General features: G+C 33.6%; 1 protein-coding gene across 1 annotated transcript in view; it reads left to right on the top strand.

The window, feature by feature from the left end:
* DACH2 (dachshund family transcription factor 2) overlaps positions 1 to 21,393 on the top strand; it is a 644,364-nt gene that overhangs the window by 493,270 nt on the left and 129,701 nt on the right. Inside the window, exon 8 of the mRNA XM_027086062.1 lies at positions 1,586 to 1,669. Coding sequence (XP_026941863.1) covers positions 1,586 to 1,669 — 84 coding nt within the window. The remainder of the gene's footprint in view (positions 1 to 1,585; positions 1,670 to 21,393) is intronic.

Consider the following 21,393-nt stretch of genomic DNA (forward strand, 5'->3'; position numbering starts at 1 on the left):
AGTACCCATTTCCTTTAGGGAAAATAATATCTTCTCTTCTTTTAGTCTTACTATTGGGACATTTTTAATGTAAACTCTAAATTTTTACACTTCATAAGAGTGATTGCTTCAAGACTCTCCAAAATAATGTTTTTATGGGGGAGGAAAGGAATTTGAGGGATTAGGGAAGGTGTTAGGTTCTGGATTTGTGGTGGGGAAGGACAAAGATGATTTCTCTCTTGTGGAAATTCATCCAAGTCTCACTTAGCTTGTCAATATTATATATTCTTTGTAACTATTTAGCTTCATAATGATCCCAGTGGGTCTCAAATCTGGCTCCCCATTATAATCGCCTATGGAGTATTTACAAATCTGGATGTCCAGGCCACACGCTCAGGGTCTCATTTACCTCGTCTGGAATAGAGCCTAGAAGGAGTGTTCTGTTTTGCTTTTCAATATCTTCTCAGGACATTCTAATGTGCAGCCAGAATTAACCACTGAATTAGAACTTGTAGCTATTGGCCATAAGGGAGTAAATTTAATTCCTGGAAGAGGTGACAGAGGTTTTCTAGCTTTACTCTGTTCTGTGGATGCAGACTAAACTACTAGTTACAATATTGTGTGCAACAGATTCAAGAGAGTCTGAGCAAGACCTGTGGGGGTAGCCAGATGACCATAAAGGAATCAAGAAACATACATTCTTCTATTAGGAAAATCTTTGTATTGATGAGGGAGGGCGGTAGAGAGGAAAAAGAGAGAGAGAATTATTTATTGAGTGCTGGCTAAAAGCAGAGCACACAGGGAAATATGTGTACTCTGTAATAGACATATCGTAAGAGATGTCATACTTAGAAATAAACTATATCCAAAGCAATATAATATTATAAAAAATCTTGACAACATAAAACATTTCTTATTCCACCGGCAGTAATTATACTCTCTATGCACATTCCACAATTGTCCAAGCGTGATAGTGCGATTGTCTATAAGTGAATTAAAAGGTTTGATGATTTTTGGTTTAAAGTGACCGTACTTTATTGATAGTGCTATATAACATTTTAATAAAATATAACTAAAGAGAATTAAATGATAAACTGAAATTGACATGTTTTTCCTCTTTCAATATAAATGTCTTGTGAAGAAGCACCTACAATTACCAGAAAATTATATTTTATCTATTAATTTTGCTATATATTTGCAAAAACTCTACAAAGTAAACTAAATTCATAATTATTTTAAACTCATGAGATTAAGTGCAAAATTCTCTCTGAAGCATTTTGGGAAATATATTATTAATTATGGAGGTAAATAACTAATTTGTACATGAATTTCAAAAGAGGAAATATTTTAAATGATTTAAAGAAAATATGTTGGAAATTATATATGTACTATGTATTAATTATACTTTAAAATTCATATGATTAAGCAGCTTATTGATTTTTAAATTGTATGATCAGAACAACAAAAATCTTTTCACTTGTTCAGAAGTAGAAGTGTATAAAATTCATGTTGTTATTGGAGTAAAATAGGTATTTATGTAATGGTTTTCTGCTTTTCTTTTGGGTGTTTTGCAATAAAATTACTCAGTTATATCTCTTATTTATAGTTATGATGCCCAACAATAGAGAGGAACTTATCGTTGATCAGGATAATGGACCAACCATCAAAAAATTCCAAAGGGAAAATAAAGGTAAAATGACTTTTGCTTATTTGATGTACATATAAAGATCAGATACTAACTCAATTAACATTCCATTGCTGTATATTGCATCCACATTTCCCTAAGTCAGAACAGATCCATACTGGCTTTGGATAAATTCTTTTAGTAGTAAAAAAATAATATTTACCTGAAGCTTGTTTATTTGATGTTATAAATAACATATTAGTCCAAAGTTTCTCTGTGCCTATGGTTGGAAACTTTACCCTAAGCCCTTTTATTATGCCTATTCCGAGACATCTGATTCTCTTTTTATTATGTATGCACTTTGTTGACTATATTTAAATGAATCACTATTTGATGGTTATGTTTGAAAAACTTGAGTTACTGTCATAGAGGAGAGATGTTCCCTTCAACACTCAAAAGTGATTTTAAAAGTATATGCTAATTTGGACATTTCAGAGGAAAGTTTAGCAAGCAGCTCCAATCAGGTATTTACCCATAATATTAATAGATATGACATCAATCTGGCTTGTAATCAACTGACAAATGTGTCATTTCTGCACAGTATCCAATTTTTTCTTAGGATATCTGTTTAAAGAAGGTAGGGAAAGTCAGAATTTCAAAGACTTGCTTCCTTGATATGAAAACTGAGTACAACTTTGTTTAAAAGGCTGTAAAGGTAAGAGTAAAGGAAAATATATCAGTATATGTTATAGGCTATGCATTATTACTATCACCATGAGTTAGTAACTCTAAGCTAAAGAACATAAGCTAACATGTAATTTATCAGATCATCAGATGGTCTGATTGTACTTCACTATAGGGTGTATTTTTCCATCTTTAATAAAGATGCTCATAATATACAGAAAAAAACATTCCATGAGCTGAAGAGTTAATGGAGACATTTTTTTTATTTCTTCTCTAGACTGAACTTGCTTTCTAATGACCTAGATGAGCATTTTAGTTAGAATTTGGAATAATGTATAATTTTAATTTCATTGGTCCATTGTTGGTTTCCTTGCCACATATTTTGTCTTTTTTATCCAAACACTGAAAGACTGTACCCTCTGGGGCACCAAGATATAAATGCTTTATTTCAGAAAAGTGGTCAGAATGGAAGTCAGGTTCAGTATATTAAACTACCCAAACTCTTACACAGGTAATGGAATTATAGTTAAAGATGAAATTTCATTCATAACTCAAAAACAATTTGTTCCTGAAACTTCTTTCCTAGCAAGTCATCACTATTTGAAGGACAGCTTGGAAGTAAAGCATATTTTCTAGGAAAATCTCAAGCTGTACATGATACATATGATTCTGTCAGAACTGCAAACCCCATAAGTCAAAATGGCATTTAGGACTGGCCTGTTTGCTGTAGTGTTCAAGTACACACTGCTGTGTCTTATTAAAAATCAGCTGGAGTGCTAGTACAGATGTACAGTAGCCGATTTTCATAAAATACACAGTGGTATGCACTGGCATTTCTGAATCTCTTACTGTGGAATGGCACAGTTATATTCATTTCAAATATGTTGGTCACACATCCTGGTGAGGACATTAATAGACTGGAGTGGCATATTAAACTGTACTTCTCTGGTTATAATGGAAAACTTTCTTTTAAATGAGATTTTCTATGTTAAGTTCTACCAGTTACATTTGTACTTAAAATAAAATATATTTTCCTCAAATAGATTTTAGTTCTTAAAAGGGAATGCAGTTAAAGTAGAAGTCTCAACATTTATTAAGTTTGACAAGTAGGCAGTTTATACAACTGTAGCAAACATATGTTTTCACATCTGTTTTGAGTAATATCGTGATTTTAAAAATGATTTATAGCTCTGGAAATTATAAAATGCCAGCTTTGCTGTTATGTGGACATTTTCAGAAAATGATTAAAGTATGCTTCATGTAGCCTGCCTCTTACTCTACCTTGTAAAATTGGGTGACAGCTAGTGTGATACATATCTCAAATGATAATTTGTATTTTGCCTTACATTTTCATATGCAGACATTTCAAAGTCTATATGATCTGGGCTTTCATGCAGTGAGTTCCATTTAGACTACGTCCAACATGACTTACCAGAATTGCTATTTTAGTTTTGACTCAAGTATTTTGACTAAACTGAATTGTCAATCAAATAAAGCCTTTGATTTTATTTTTCCACAGACTTAGTCAAACAAATTGACCAAATCAATTGACCAATCAATCACATGTTATGACATTGTGTTACATAATTTTTAGCAATCAGTTCTGGGATTCTTTAGAGTAGAGACTTTGGGACTATATACCTTACTTCACCCATGTGGAAGCAAAGGTCCAAAACAAGACCCTCTTCCCTTGGCAGCCACTGGTCTCCCAAACTGCTGTCAGGAATAGGAGCTTTTTGATATTTTGCATTTTGTATTGAATGTATCTATTGAAAACTTTATATGTACAAGAAGTATGATGGTCAAATTTGGAATGCTGTATAAACATTGGAACAATAAATGTATCATCTAGCTACTGAAACATTACATGACTTGAGTCCACTGAAACATTACATTTTAAATCAGTCCACAGTTTACAGATGAAAAGCTAATAGTTTTAACATCCTTTGATCATAAGACTCTAAAGTATATCTCATCTAAAATAAAGGTACTATTGTATTTACTTTTATACAAATAGGCTAATTCAGTTTAGAGGAGGGCTTGGGCTATATATTGACACTATAATAATGTAAATACTTTCTATTCAATCAGATGCTTCTCCCTCTTAATCTATTCCTGAGACAATCCCAGATACTACACTAAATCATTTATGGAAGGTGTTTGGAAATGATTATAACCCTGGATAAAATGGAAAATATATCTGATGCATATTATATTTTATGAATAAGAGATACTAAAGTATTGCACCAACTAAAATATAAACATCATTACAAATAAACTTATGATGACATTAAAATGCATAAAGGAAAGTGAAAGATAAAATTTTGTGCATTTTATGCCATTCTGTGATTCCAAATAGAAATGAGAGAAAGAAGAAACATATCTTACTGGAAATTTTCTTCGAATTGCCTTCATTTTTAAAACTTTTTATTTAGAAACAGTTGTGGACTCAAATTAAGTTCCAAAAAGAATACATAAAGATCTTGTGTAAACCCTTCAACCAGTTTCCCTCAATGGCAAAATCTTATATAATCTTACCCCGATATGAAAATCAGAAGTTTTACATTGCTATGTCCACAGGTGTTACTCAAATTTCACCAGTTTTACATGAATTCATTGGTGTGTATGTCTGCATGTATCCTTCTATGGAATTTTATCACATGTTTAGATTTGTATAACCACCAGCACAATCAAGATATAGGACTGCTCTATCACCACAGGGATGTCTCTCCTGCTATTCCTTTATTGTCTCCTCTGCACTCCATGATCCCTAACCCCTGAAAACCACCGTTTTCCATCTTTATAATTCCATCATCCTAAGAATGTTCTAAAATTGGAATCATGCAGTATATGACTTTTTAAGATTGACATTTTTTCACTTAGCAAAATTCCCTTGATGTTCGTTCAGATTGTTGCATGTGTCAATAGTTTTTCCTTTTTTATTACTGAGTAGTATTCTATGGTATGCATGTACCAGAGTTTGTGTAACCATTTATCCATTGTACGACATCTCATTGTGTCCAGTTTTTGTCTATTATTAATAAAACTTCTAGAAACACTTATGTACATGTTTTTATATAGATATAACTTTTAATTTCTCTGGGACAAATGCTCAAGTGATGGGTCATGTGATAAGTGTATGTGTAGTTTTATAACAATCTGCCAAACTCTCTCCCAGAGTGGCTGGATCATTTTTATATCCCCACAAGCAATACATGAGTGGTCCACGTTCTCCACATCTTTACTAGCATTTCGTGTGGTCCTTCTTTTAAAAAAAGAAAAAAAAATAGCTCTTCACATAGGTGCATGTAGTGATATCTCATTGCAGTTTTAATTTTCATTTCTCTAAGGGCTAGTGATATTGAACCTCTTGTTTGTATATCACATTTGATGAAATGTCTCTCTTCATGTATTTTCCCCATTTTCCAATTGGTTTGTTTTTATTTTGTTGAATTATGAGAATTCTTTACATATTCTACATACAAGTCCTTTGTCAAATATGTAGTTTGCAAATATTTTCCCCACTCTGTAGCTTATTTTTATAACCTGTTAAAAGGGTCATATGCAGAGCAAAAGTTTTTAATTTTGATGAAGTCCAGTTTGTAATTTTTTTCTGTTATGGTGCTTTTCCTGTCAAGTCTAAAATCTCTTTACCTAGCCTTAGGTTCTGAAGATTTTCTCCTGTGTTTTCTTCTCTGTACTTTATGGTTTTACCTTTTACGTTTATGATCATTATCTCAACTCAAGGTTCTTTTTGTTTTTCTGCTCCAGCACCATTTGTGGAAAAGGCTATTCTTCCTTCATTGAATTGCTGTGGTGATTTATCAAAAATCAGTAATCTGTATTATTCAGGACTACTTCTTCAGTTTTACCTATGTATCTATCCTCTACCAGTACCACAGTCTTGATTATTGAAGCCCTATAGTAAGTTTTAATATCTGATAGAATTACTCCTTCTATTTTATTCTTTTTTTCCAAGATTTTCATGGCTATTCTAGAGACTGTGACTTTTCCATATATTTTATAAAAGATAGTATATGTCTATAAAAAAAACTTGATGCGGTTTTGATAGGAATTACATTAAAACTACAGATTAATTTGGGAAAAATGACATCTTTACTATTTTGAGTCTTTCAATACATGAGTACAGTATGTCTTTCCATTTATTTAGGTTTTCTGTCTTTCATCAGCAAAGTTAGCTTTTGGCATACAAGTTCTGTACAAGATTTGTTAAATTCATACCTAAGTATTTCATTGTTTGTATAATTATAAATGGTTTGAATAACTATAAATGTTTTTGTATTCTCAAATTCAGTTTTCACACTACAGCTTTCTTAGTATATAGAAATACTGTTGATTTTTATATGTTGGTCTTGCATCCTGCCATCTTACTTAACCTCACTTATTAGCTCTACAAGTTTTTTGGTTGGTTTTAATCCTTGGGGTTTCCTACATATGCATTCAGGCCATGCCATCTGTAAATAAAAACAATTTATTTCTGCCTTTTTAATTTATGGGAATTTAATTTCTTTTTCTTGCCTTATTGTCATGGCTGGGACTTTTAGTACTACATTGAAAAACAGTGATGAATGTGGACTTCCTTCACTTCTTTCTGATTTTAGCAGGAAAATGTTCAGTTTTTCAACATTATGTATGATATTATCTGTAGATTTCTTTGTAGATACTCTTTATCTAGTTGAGGTAATTTAGCTCTGCTCTTAATTGGCTGAAAGTTTGTATTATGAATGAGTGTTGCATTTTGTCAAATGAATTTTCAGCCTATGTTTATAGGATAGTATTATTATTTTTTTAATTTTTAGCTTGTTGATATGGTGAAATACATTGATTGATTTTTCAATGTTAAACCAGCCTCACACACCTGGAATAAATCATACTTGGTTACGGTGTGTAATTCTTTTTATACATTGTGGGATTTGGTTAGCTAATATTTTGTTTGCAATTTTGCATCTATATTCAGGAGGGATTGACCTACAGTCTGTTTTTGACAATGGCTTTGTATTTAGTGTCAGAGTAACACTTGTCTCATAAAATGAATTGGGAAGGATTTCTTTTCTTTCTTGGAAGAAATTATGTAGAATTGGTGTCAATTCTTTTTAAAATGCTTGGTTAGGATTATTCAGTGAAACCATTTGGTGCAAAAGTTACATTTTGGGGATAATTAAAAATTCTGGATTAAATTTCCTTAACAGTCATAGGAATACTCAGACTATTTTTCCTATTAAGCAAGTTTTGGTAGTCTGTGTTTTTAAAGAGTTAATCTGTTTAATCTAACTTATTGAATTTATGTGCATAGTACTGTTTGTAGTATTCCTTGTTATCCTTTTGATATCTGTGGAATACTGATAATGGTAATTTGTGCCTTCTCTTTTGTATTTGTCATTCCAGCTAGAGGTTTTCAAATTTTATTCATCTTTTCAAAATATCAGCTTTTGTTTCTTTGATTTTCTTTATTGTTCCTTTGCTTACAATTTCATTTATTTCTGCTCTTACCTTTATTAGTGCCCTTTTCTGCTTGGTTTGTTTAATTTGTTCTTCTTTTTTGTAGTTTCTTAAAGTGGGAGCTTAGATAATTTATTTTACCCCTTTCTCTTCTCTAATATGAGTATTTAATATTATAAAATTTCTTCTCAGTACTGGTTTAGCTAAGTTTTACTAATTTTGATATGTTGTATTTTTATTTTCATTCAGTTCAAAGTGTTTCATAAGTATTTACTCATAATTTTCTCTTTCTGTTGTTCTTTATTTCTTCTTGATGTTCAAATTTTCCTTCTCTTATTTCCTTTTTGTTTAGACAATTTTCTTTAGCCATTCTTTTAAAGTAAGTTGGCTGGCAACAAATTCTCTTAGTTTTCCTTCATCTGAGAATTTCTCCATTTCCCTTTCATTCCTGAAGGATATTTTCACCAGATGCATAATTCTGGGTTGATGATTATTTTTTCAGCACTTGAAAAATGGTGTCCCATTTCCTTCTGGCTGCCATGGTTTCTGATGAGAAATCCACTGCTGTTTGAACTGCTTTTCCTCTGATAGGTAATGGCTGACTACTTTCAAGATTTTTTCTTTGTCTTTGGTTTTAGAAGTTTGACTTTGATGTGTCTTGGTGAAGATTTCTTTGGATATATCCTGTTTGGAATTTGTTCAGCTTCTTGAGTCTGTAAGTGCATGTCTTTTGACAAATTTGGGAGGTTTTGGGACCTTATTCCTTTGAGTAGATTTTTTAGCCTTGACCTCTTTCTCCTCTCCTTCTAGGACTCCAATGACACAAATGTTGGATCTTGTGTCATAGTTCCACATACTGCTGTAGCTCTTTTTCTCTCTCTCTTTTTTTTTTCCAAAGTGTGTTTTCTCCCTCTTGTTCAGATTAAGAAATTTCTATATTTCTATTTTTAAGTTCACTGATTCTATCATCTGCCCTCTTCACTCTATGTATTGAGCCTGTCCATTGAATTTTAAAATTTTGGTTATTTTAGTTTTCAGTTCTAAAATGTCCATTTGCTTCTTTTTGAACATTTTTATTATTATTTTTTTGCTGTAACTTTCCATTTCTTTGCTGATATTTTCTATTCTTTCATTTGTTTCACACATCTTTGTAATTGTTCATCGAAGTATTTTTATAATGACAGCTTTAAAATCATCTGTGAAATCTTAGGTTTGGTGGCTGTTCATTGTCTTTAGTCATTCAAGTTGATATATTCTAGGTTCTTGGTTTCACAAGTAATTGTTTTATTGAAACATGGATATTTTAGGTATTATGAAACTCTGGATCTTATTTAAATCTTGCATTTTCTCAGGCGCCTCCTGACACAGCTCTGGTGGGGCAAGGGAGGCAACACTGCCTCATTTCTACCAGGTGTGTATGGGAGTCCAGATTCTCCACTCTGCCTCCATTGAAATCCTGGGGTGAGCTGGTGCTACAGTAGTGCTGGGTGGGGGTAGTAATTCAGGCTCCTTATTCTGTTGATACCACCCTGTCTGGAAGGAGTTACTACTCTCCATTGTGGCCTTGCCTTACATTGCACATGGCCTCATTCCCACTGAGCAGTGGCAAAAGTCTTGACTTTCCAGTATATCTTCTCTGATACCACCCAAGATGGTAAAGGGTACTGGATAGAAGGTGGAAGTCTAGGCTTTCCATGTAGTCTCTACTGATACTCTGTGTGAGGGGGTGGCCTCATTGCTGCTAAACACTGTTAAATTACTGAAACTCCATTAAGCCTTCTTTTCTGACACCACCCTCACCGGTGGTGGTGGAGTTTGAAGGGCATTGGCACAGCTCATTATAGGCTAGGAAGAGCGAAGTTTAGGTTTCCCATTTGGCCTTTGCTGGTGGGGTGGAGGTAGGGCTGCATATTTTTCTGGGGTGTTTGTCTGAAGTAGAGCAGTTATTGTTTAAAAGTTTTTAGTGTTGCTCAACTACCCATTCCTGGTCCTTTGGCTAGAGAAAACACACTTTTCTGGGGGATTTATTTGTCTGTGCCTATTGGTGTTTATGGATTGCTGGCTTTTCGAATAGTCCTCAGGGATATGAGAGGCAAAGAGAGATCCCAGGCTATTCACTACTGTGTTATTCCTCAGGTTCCAATGTCCCTAATTGGTCTACCTTTTCTCTACACATTCAGAGTCTTCTTATATTTGTTTTGCATATAATGTCCAGGGTTCTTAGCTGTACTTAGAGGGAGGAATAAGGAAAAGTATACCTTCTCCATCTTTTGGAGACAGAAGTCCCTTTATCTCTCTTTCATTTAAAAAAAACTGAGATGTACCACATATATAATAAAACTCAACCATGTAACATGTACAACTCGGTGTTTTTCATTATATTCTCATGGTTGTACAAAAATCACTACTATTGAACCCCAGAACATTTTCATAAACCAGAAAAAATCCTGTACCCATTAGTAGTCACTGCGCATTCCCCTTTACACAGGCCCTGAAAATCACTAACCTGATTTCTATCTCTATGGATTTGCCGAATCTGGATTTTTCATATAAATGAAATCATACAATATGTGGCCTTTTGCAGCTGTCTTCTTTCACTAAGCATAATGATTTCAAGGTTCATCCTTCTTATGTCTGAATATTATTCTATTGTATGGATATGCTACATTTTGTTTAACCGTTCATTAGTTGATGGACATTCAGGGTGTTTCCCTCTTTTGGCTATTATAAATAATGCTGCTATGAACATTCATGTACAGTTATTGTGTCCACTTATGTTTCCATTTGTTTTCTGTGTATACCTAGGAGTTGAATTGCTGGGTCATATATATGGTACCTCTATATTTGACCTCTCGAGAAACTGCAACACTGTTTTCCACAGTGGCTATGGAATTTTATGTTCCCAATAGCAATGTGTGAGTGTTTCAATTCTCCTCCATCCTCTTCAACACTTATTATTATCTGCTTTTTTGATTATAGCCATTCTAGTGGGTATGAAGTGTTATCATGTGGTCTTGACATGCCTTCCCTGATAAATAATGATTTTGTGTATCTTTTCATGTGCTTATTGTCCATTTGCTTATCTTCTTTGAAGAAATATCTAGTTAAGTCCTTTCTTTGTTTTGTATTTTCAAATTGAAATGTTTGTCTTTGATGTTTTCAAGTTTTTTAAGAGTTCTTTATATATTCTGGATACAAGAACCTTGTCAGATATATGATTTTTAAACATTTTATCTCATTCTGTGGTGTGTTTTCACTTTTTTCATAGTATTGTTCATAACAAAGTTTTTAATTTTAATAAAGTTCAATTTATCTATTTTTTTCTTTTGCCATGTATGCTTTGTTGCCATGTATGCCATGTATGCCATGTATGCTTTTGCCATTTATGCTTTTGTTGTCATATCTAAGAATCCTTTACTAAAACCATCTTTCTAAAGGTATACTCCTGTCCTTAGATCTTTGAAGATTAAACCATACTCCTTAAAGATATACTACTAATTCTTTGATCTAAGAGTGTTATTTTAGCTCTCACACTTAAACCTATGATCTCTGTTGAGTTAAGTTTTGTGTTTGGTATTAGGCAGGGAACTACTTTTATTCTTTTGCAGTTGGGTATCCAATGGTCCCAGCACAATTTATTGAAAACACTATTATTTCCCCCATTGAGTTAGCACCCTTGTCAAAAATCACTTGACCATAAAAGTTAAGGGTTTATTTCTGGACTCTCAATTCTATTCCATGATCAATATGTCTATCATTATGCCAGTATTACAATGTCTTGATTACTGTAACCTTATAATAAGTTTTGAAATTTGGGAATATGAGTACTCCAATTTTATTTTTTTTTATTTTTTCAAGATTATTTTGGAAATCATGGGTCCCTTATATTTTCATAAGAACTTCATAATCAATTCCTAATAAAATGCCAACAGAAATTTCTATAGGGAGTATACTGGATCTGTAGATCAATTTGGGGTGCATTGCCATCATAACAATATTAATATTTTGATCCATGAACATGGGATGTGTTTCCATTTATTATAGGTTCTCTTTAATTTCTTCAATAATGTTTTGTAGCTTTCAGAGCATAGTTTTGCACCTGTTTTGCTAAGTTTATTCATATTTTATTTTGAATGTTTTACATTCAATTGTAAATGAAATTGTTTTCTTAATTTCAACAATTTTGAATTGTTCACTGCTAGTGTATAGAAATACATTTTATTTTTCTATATTTAATTTGTATTCATCAGCCTTGTTGAACTTGGCTATTAGCTCTATGGGTTTTCTGTAGATTCTTTAAGGTTTTCTACATATAAAATCATGACATCTGAAAATGAGATTGTTTTATTTCTTCTTTTCCAATCTGTATGCCTTTTCTTTTTCTGACCTAATTCCCCTGGCTACAATGTCCAGTACAATGTTGAATAGAAGTGGTGAGAGTGTAAATCCTTGTCTTTTTTTCCAATCTTAGGGGGAAGGTGTTCAGTCTTTCATCATTAAGTATAATGTTATCAATGGGTTTTTCATATGCCTTTTATCAGACTGAGGAAGTTTCTTTCTAGGTCTAGTTCATTGAATGCTTTACCATGAAAATATGTTAGATATTGTCATATTATTTATCTGCTTCAATTGAGATGATCATGTGGTTTTTGTCCTTTATTCTACTAATAAAATACTTTAGATTGATTTTTGAAAGGAAATTGTTTATAATAATAATAATTATTATTGTTTTATTGTGGTAAGAACATTTAACTTGAAATCTATCCACTTAACAAAATTTTAAGTGCACAATACATTATTTTTATTGTAGGCACAAAGTTGTACAGCATATCTTTGGAATTTATTCATCTTACATAACTGAAACTTTGTGCCCATTGAACAGCAACTTCCCACTCCCCTCCCTCCAGCTCCTGACAAAACACCATTCTCCTCTCTGTTTCTATAAGCTTAACTGTTTTAGATACCTCATATTGTGAAATCATATACTACATGTCTTTCTGTGACTGACTTATTTCACTTAGCATGATGTCCTCCAGTTTCGTCCATGTTGTTGCATACGGTAAGATTTTCTTATTTGTGACTGAATAATTGTCCATTATGTATATATGCCATATTTTCTTTATACATAATATTGTCCATTATGTATATATGCCATATTTTCTTTATACATTCATCCATTGATGGGAATTTATGTTGTTTCGATATCTTGGCTGTTGTAAATAATGCTGTAATGAATTTGGGACTGCAGATATCTTTTCAAGTTCCTGATTTCAATTCTTTTGGATATATACCCAGAATCCATCACATAGTTGTTATTTTTTAATTTTGGGGACCCTCCATACTATTTTCCATATTGACTGCAGCATTTTACTTTCCCACTCAATAGTATACAAGTGTTTCAGTTTCTCCGTATCCTCATAAACATTTGTTATCTTTTTAAAATGACTGTCTTAACAGGTGTAAGTTATATCTCATTTTGGTTTTGATTTGAATTTCCCTGATGATTAGTGAGGTTGACAATATTTTCATATATTTCTTGGCCATTTGTATGTCTCCGTTGGGTAAATGTCTAAGTACTTTTTAAAATCAGGTTATTTGTTTCTCTCTCTCTTTTAAATGGAGTTGTAGGAGTTCCTTCTATATTCTGTATATTAACACCTTAACACATATATAGTTTGCAAATCTTTTCTTCAGTTCTGTAGGTTGTCTTTTTACTATTTTGATTTTTCCTTTGTTGTACAGAAGCTTTTTAATTTGATGCATAACTACTTATCTTTTTGCTTTTGTTGCTTGTGCTTTTGGTGGCATATCCAAGTAATTAGTGCCTAGACCAATGTCATGAAGATTTCCCCCTATGTTTTCATTTAGGAGTTTTACAATATTGGGTCTTTAATCCACTTTGAGTTGATTTTTGTGTATGGTGTAAGATAAGGGTTTAATTTTATTATTTTTCATGTGGATACCCAGTTTTCCCAGCACCATTTTTGTTGAAGAGACTATTCATTGCCCATTGTGTATTCCTGGCACCTTTGTCAAAGTCAGTTTACCATATATGCATGGGTTTATTTCTGTGTTCCATTGGTCTATATGTCTGTTTTTATGCTAGTTCCATACTATTGATTTCTACAGCGTTGTGATGGGGTTAGTGTTAGGGTTTGGGTTAGGGTTAATTTTAAAGCAGGACTATGATGCCTCAATCTTTGTTCTTCTTTCTTAATATTGCTTTTGCTATTTGGGGTCATTTGTGTTTCTATATGAAGTTTAGAATTGTTTTTTTTCCTATTTCTATAAGAATACTATTAGGGTTTTGATAGGAATTGCACTGAATTTCTAGATCACTTTGGGTAGTATGAACATTTTAACAATAAAAGTCTTCCAATTACTGAACATGAGATGTTTTTCCTTTTATTTGTGTATTTAATTTCTTTCTTCAATATTTTGTAGTTTTCAGTGTTCAAGTCTTTCACCTCCTTGGGTAAATTTATTCCTAAGTATTTTATTCTTTTTGATGCAGTTGTACTTGGGAATGTTTTCTTAATTTCTCTTTCTTATTGTTCTTTATTAGTGTATTGAAACACAACAGATTTTTGTATGTTGATTTTGAATCCTGCAACTTTAATGAATTTGTTTATTAGTTCTGATAGGCTTTTGGTGGAGTTTTTGGGGTTTTCTACATGTCACATCATGTCATTGCAAAAAGAGATATTTTCACTGTTTTTTTTTTGTGTTGAACTAAACTTTTGTTCCTTGGATAAAGTCTTCTTGGTCATGATGTATAATTATTTTTATGTGTTGCTGAATTTCAATTGCTTGTATTTTGATGAACATTTTTTGCACTTATATTCGTAATTGATATTGTTCTATAGTTATTTCCTTTCTTGTGATGTCTTTGTCTAGTTTTAGTATCAGGGAATTACCACTTCATAGGATGAATTGGGAAACTGGCTTTACAGAATTAGCTGGGAAGTGTTCTCTAACTTCATTTTAATCTAACATATTCCATGAGTGGAAAAGTATATTGTACAATTGAGATACTCCTTTGACAAAAAATAATTAATTTATTTTTACAGTGATGAAACAACTATAGATAAAACAAGTGCACAACACCTGAAACAGCAATAAGCAAATGTGGTATCAGGATTAATTCTCAGTAGTTTTCTAGCAATTAACTGAAAGCATCCAGTTGAGGTGAACAAAGCACAAGCAATGAGCTGAGAAACCAAGGCATACATTAAATTCAAAGATTTTAAAAGGCAATGTTATTTTATAATATCTACACATTGTTTGGCTTATTACTAGTTTGGGTCAGTTGTGATCTGTGAACTAGACATTTTCATGCCATTTTTAAGGTAAATAGTTCAAGGCATGATTTTATATGTGTCCTCAATGATGTTTTTGCTGGTAAATATATGTATACACACACACACACACACACACACACACATATATATATATATATATATATATATATAATATGCATATATATTTCTATTATATCTCCAGATTAAAGATCAGCCATTCTTTTTTCCCATTGTGAAAGATCATGACAAAATAAAGCCTTTAATAACAATAATTTAACATTCTAGATTAAAATGACAAGGAGTTTTGAAATAACTTAAACTAGATATATCTCAATTTCTATTGCCCATACCTGAAAATCATGTTAGAACAGAGTCTGATGCTGCTTATAAGGATGTGATTGCTATAAGAACACTTCTGGGAATATTTTGACAAACCTCAAACCAGACAGATCAAGCTAGTAGTTTATAACTTTTAGAAACCCCTTTCTCATTCTTTTTTCCTTCTTATCAAAATTTGTCAAGATAAGCTACAACACTTTTGACACTGTCTGACCTGTTTTGATCATTATGACAGGATTTCACTTTTCAAAAATTATTTGCACCTGATGTAGAGGTTTGTTATAGTTCTCAAACATCCTTATTTGGATCATGAGCTTAAAAGCCAGTAATAACACATAAAACAAACTGGATGTAACCAGAATGTATTTCTGTTATTTTTAACTAAGAGCCTTTCTTAAATAATGAATGAGCCATGGTGTGTATGTGTATGTGTATGTGTGTGTGTGTGTGTGTGTGTGTGTGGGTCCATGTGCATACTCTCATTTTTAAGGGAGCTAAATTCTGAGACCAGTATTTGAGATTGTATTTAATTACAATGTGAGAGCTCAATTAAGATAAACTTACTTGTTATTACAAACTTACTTGTTATTACTAGCTCTACATTAATAGTCTCATAGTCATATTCATAAAGCTCTTGCCTAAGAAACGTTCTATGATGTTATTAGAGTAGTATTATTAGATTACACAGTCTATATTCAGGTTTAAGCTAATTGAAAATATAAACATTTGAATACAAATATAAAAAATAGGTTGGTTCATTTGGCTCTTCTGTATTATAGAAAAGCACTTTTATTATTTTTTAAATCAATGTGTTGTCTTTTTTAAAAAACATTTTATTTATTTTATTTTTTGGCTGTGCTGTGTGTTTGTTGTGGCATGTGGGATCTTTCGTTGCAGTGCGTGGGCTTCTCTCTAGTTGTGGTGTGTGGGTTTTCTCTCTCTAGTTGTGGCACGTGGACTCCAGGGCACGTGGGCTCTGTAGTTTGCAGCACATGGCCTCTCCAGTTGAGGTGCATGAGCTCTCTAGTTGTGGCATGTGGGCTTAGTTGCCCTGTGACATGTGGGATCTTAGTTCCCAGACCAGGGATCGAGCTCACATCCCCTGCATTGGAAGGCGGATTCTTTACAATTAGACCACGAGGGAAGTCCCAATAAAACAGCACTTTTAAAATACATTTAATCTCTTTTTTTTTTTTAACATCTTTATTGGAGTATAATTGCTTTACAATGGTATGTTAGTTTCAGCTTCACAACAAAATGAATCAGTTATATGTATACATATGTTCCCATATCTCTTCCCGCTTGCGTCTCCCTCCCTCCCACCCTCCCTATCCCACCCCTCCAGGCGGTCACAAAGCACCGAGCTGATCTCCCTGTGCTATGCGGCTGCTTCCCACTAGCTATCTACCTTACGTTTGGTAGTGTATATATGTGCATGCCTCTTTATCGCTTTGTAACCGTTTACACTTCCCCCTCCCCATAGCCTCAAGTCCATTCTCTAGTAAGTCTCTGTCTTTATTCCTGTTTCACCCCTAGGTTTTTCATGACATTTTTTTTTTAAATTCCATATATATGTGTTAGCATACGGTATTTGTCTCTCTCTTTCTGACTTACTTCACTCTGTATGACAGACTCTAGGTCTATCCACCTCATTACAAATAGCTCAATTTCGTCTCTTTTTATGGCTGAGTAATATTCCATTGTATATATGTGCCACATCTTCTTTATCCATTCATCCGATGACGGACACTTAGGTTGTTTCCATCTCTGGGCTATTGTAAATAGAGCTGCAATGAACATTTTGGTACATGACTCTTTTTGAATTATGGTTTTCTCAGGGTATATGCCCAGTAGTGGGATTGCTGGGTCATATGGTAGTTCTATTTGTAGCTTTTTAAGGAACCTCCATACTGTTCTCCACAGTGGCTGTATCAATTTACATTCCCACCAACAGTGTAAGAGTGTTCCCTTTTCTCCACACCCTCTCCAGCATTTATTGTTTCTAGATTTTTTGATGATGGCCATTCTGACTGGTGTGAGATGATATCTCATTGTAGTTTTGATTTGCATTTCTCTCATGATTAGTGATGTTGAGCATTCTCTCATGTGTTTGTTGGCACTCTGTATATCTTCTTTGGAGAAATGTCTATTTAGGTCTTCTGCCCATTTTTGGATTGGGTTGTTTGTTTTTTTGTTATTAAGCTGCATGAGCTGCTTATAAATTTTGGAGATCAATCCTTTGTCAGTTGCTTCATTTGCAAATATTTTCTCCCATTCTGAGGGTTGTCTTTTGGTCTTCTTTATGGTTTCCTTTGCTGCGCAAAAGCTTTTAAGTTTCATTAGGTCCCATTTGTTTACTCTTGTTTTTATTTCCATTACTCTAGGAGGTGGGTCAGAAAGAATCTTGCTGTGATTTATGTCATAGAGTGTTCTGCCTATGTTTTCCTCTAAGAGTTTGATAGTTTCTGGCCTTACATTTAGGTCTTTAATCCATTTTGAGCTTATTTTTGTGTATGGTGTTAGGGAGTGATCTAACTTCATACTTTTACATGTAGCTGTCCAGTTTTCCCAGCACCACTTATTGAATAGGCTGTCCTTTCTCCACGGTACATTTCTGCCTCCTTTGTCAAAGATAAGGTGACCATATGTGCGTGGGTTTATCTCTGGGCTTTCTATCCTGTTCCATTGATCAATTTTTCTGTTTTTGTGCCAGTACCATACCGTTTTGATAACTGTAGCTTTGTAGTATAGTCTGAAGTCTGGGAGCCTGATTCCTCCAGTTCCTTCTTTCGTTCTCAGGATTGCTTTGGCTCTTCGGGGTCTTTTGTGTTTCCATACAAATTGCAAAATTTTTTGTTCTAGTTCTGTGAAAAATGCCAGTGGTAGTTTGATAGGGATTGCATTGAATCTATAGATTGCTTTCGGTAGTAGAGTCATTTTCACAATGTTGATTCTTCCAATCCAAGAACATGGTATATCTCTCCATCCATTTGTATCATCTTTAATTTCTTTCATCAGTGTCTTATAATTTTCTGCATACAGATCTTTTGTCTCCTTAGGTAGGTTTATTCCTAGATATTTTATTCTTTTTGTTGCAGTGGTAAATGGAAGTGTTTTCTTGATTTCACATTCAGATTTTTCATCATTAGTATATAGGAATGCCAGAGATTTCTGTGCATTAATTTTGTATCCTGCCACTTTACCAAATTCATTGATTAGCTCTAGTAGTTTTCTGGTAGCATCTTTAGGGTTCTCTATGTATAGGATCATGTCATCTGCAAACAGTGACAGCTTTACTTCTTCTTTTCCGATTTGGATTCCTTTTATTTCCTTTTCTTCTCTGATTGCTGTGGCTAAAACTTCCAAAACTATGTTGAATAAGAGTGGTGAGAGTGGGCAACCTTGTCTTGTTCCTGATCTTAGTGGAAATGCTTTCAGTTATTCGCCATTGAGGATGATGTTTGCTGTGGGCTTGTCATATATGGCCTTTATTATGTTGAGGAAAGTTCCCTCTATGCCTACTTTCTGCAGGGTTTTTATCATAAATGGGTGTTGAATTTTGTCAAAAGCTTTCTCTGCATCTATTGAGATGATCATATGGTTTTTCTCCTTCAGTTTGTTAATATGGTTTATCACATTGATAGATTTGCGTATATTGAAGAATCCTTGCATTCCTGGAATAAACCCCACTTGATCATGGTGTATGATCCTTTTAATGTGCTGTTGGATTCTATTTGCTAGTATTTTGTTGAGGATTTTTGCATCTATGTTCATCAGTGATATTGCCCTGTAGTTTTCTTTCTTTGTGACATCCTTGTCTGGTTTTGGTATCAAGGTGATGGTGGCCTCGTAGAAGGAGTTTGGGAGTGTTCCTCCCTCTGCTATATTTTGGAAGAGTTTGAGAAGGATAGGTGTTAGCTCTTCTCTAAATGTTTGATAGAATTCGCCTGTGAAGCCATCTGGTCCTGGGCTTTTCTTTGTTGGAAGATTTTTAATCACAGTTTCAATTTCACTGCTTGTGATTGGTCTGTTCATATTTTCTATTTCTTCCTGATTCAGTCTTGGCAGGTTGTGCATTTCTAAGAATTTGTCCATTTCTTCCAGATTGTCCATTTTATTGGCATAGAGTTGCTTGTAGTAATCTCTCATGATCTCTTTTATTTCTGCAGTGTCAGTTGTTACCTCTCCTTTTTCATTTCTAATTCTATTGTTTTGAGTCTTCTCCCTTTTTTTCTTGATGAGTCTGGCTAGTGGTTTATCTATTTTGTTTATCTTCTCAAAGAACCAGCTTTTAGTTTTATTGATCTTTGCTATTGTTTCCTTCATTTCTTTTTCATTTATTTCTGATCTGATTTTTATGATTTCTTTCCTTCTGCTTGCTTTGGGGTTTTTTTGTTCTTCTTTCTCTAATTGCTTGAGGTGCAAGGTTAGGTTGTTTATTCGAGATGTTTCCTGCTTCTTAAGGTGGGCTTGTATTGCTATAAACTTCCCCCTTAGAACTGCTTTTGCTGCATCCCACAGGTTTTGGGTCGTTGTGTCTCCATTGTCATTTGTTTCTAGGTATTTTTTGATTTCCTCTTTGATTTCTTCAGTGATCACTTCATTATTAAGTAGTGTATTGTTTAGCCTCCATGTGTTTGTATTTTTTACAGATCTTTTCCTGTAATTGATATCTAGTCTCATGGCGTTGTGGTCAGAAAAGATACTTGATACAATTTCAATTTTCTTAAATTTACCAAGGCTTGATTTGTGACCCAAGATATGATCTATCCTGCAGAATGTTCCATGAGCACTTGAGAAAAATGTGTATTCTGTTGTTTTTGGATGGAATGTCCTATAAATATCAATTAACTCCATCTCGTTTAATGTATCATTTAAAGCTTGTGTTTCCTTATTTATTTTCATTTTGGATGATCTGTCCATTGGTGAAAGTGGGGTGTTAAAGTCCCCTACTATGAATGTGTTACTGTCGATTTCCCCTTTTATGGTTGTCAGTATTTGCCTTTTGTATTGAGGTGCACCTATGTTGGGTGCATAAATATTTACAATTGTTATATCTTCCTCTTGGATCGATCCCTTGATCATTATGTAGTGTCCTTCTTTGTCTCTTCTAATAGTCTTTGTTTTAAAGTCTATTTTGTCTGATATGAGAATTGCTACTCCAGCTTTCTTTTGGTTTCCATTTGCATGAAATACCTTTTTCCATCCCCTTACTTTCAGTCTGTATGTGTCTCTAGGTCTGAAGTGGGTCTCTTGTAGACAGCAAATATATGGGTCTTGTTTTTGTATCCATTCAGCCAATCTGTGTCTTTTGGTGGGAGCATTTAGTCCATTTACATTTAATGTAATTATCGATATGTGTGTTCCTATTCCCATTTTCTTAATTGTTTTGGGTTCGTTATTGTAGGTCCTTTCCTTCTTTTGTGTTTCTTGCCTAGAGAAGTTCCTTTAGCAGTTGTTGTAGAGCTGGTTTGGTGGTGCTGAACTCTCTCAGCTTTTGCTTGTCTGTAAAGGTTTTAATTTCTCCATCAAATCTGAATGAGATTCTTGCTGGGTAGAGTAATCTTGGTTGCAGGTTTTTCTCCTTCAACACTTTCAATATGTCCTGCCACTCCCTTCTGGCTTGCAGAGTTTCTGCTGAAAGATCAGCTGTTAACCTTATGGGGATTCCCTTGTGTGTTATTTGTTGTTTTTCCCTTGCTGCTTTTAATAAGTTTTCTTTGTATTTAATTTTTGACAATTTGATTAATATGTGTCTTGGCGTATTTCTCCTTGGATTTATCCTGTATGGGACTCTCTGTGCTTCCTGGACTTGATTAATGATTTCTTTTCCCATATTAGGGAAGTTTTCAACTATAATCTCTTCAAATATTTTCTCAGTCCCTTTCTTTTTCTCTTCTTCTTCTGGAACCCCTATAATTCGAATGTTGGTGCGTTTAATGTTGTCCCAGAGGTCTCTGAGACTGTCCGCAGTTCTTTTCATTCTTTTTTCTTTATTCTGCTCTG

The sequence above is a fragment of the Aethalodelphis obliquidens genome, unplaced genomic scaffold (assembly GCF_003676395.1).
Source record: "Aethalodelphis obliquidens isolate GAN/ISIS:26980383/991018 unplaced genomic scaffold, ASM367639v1 scaffold54, whole genome shotgun sequence".
NCBI lineage: Eukaryota > Metazoa > Chordata > Mammalia > Artiodactyla > Delphinidae > Aethalodelphis > Aethalodelphis obliquidens.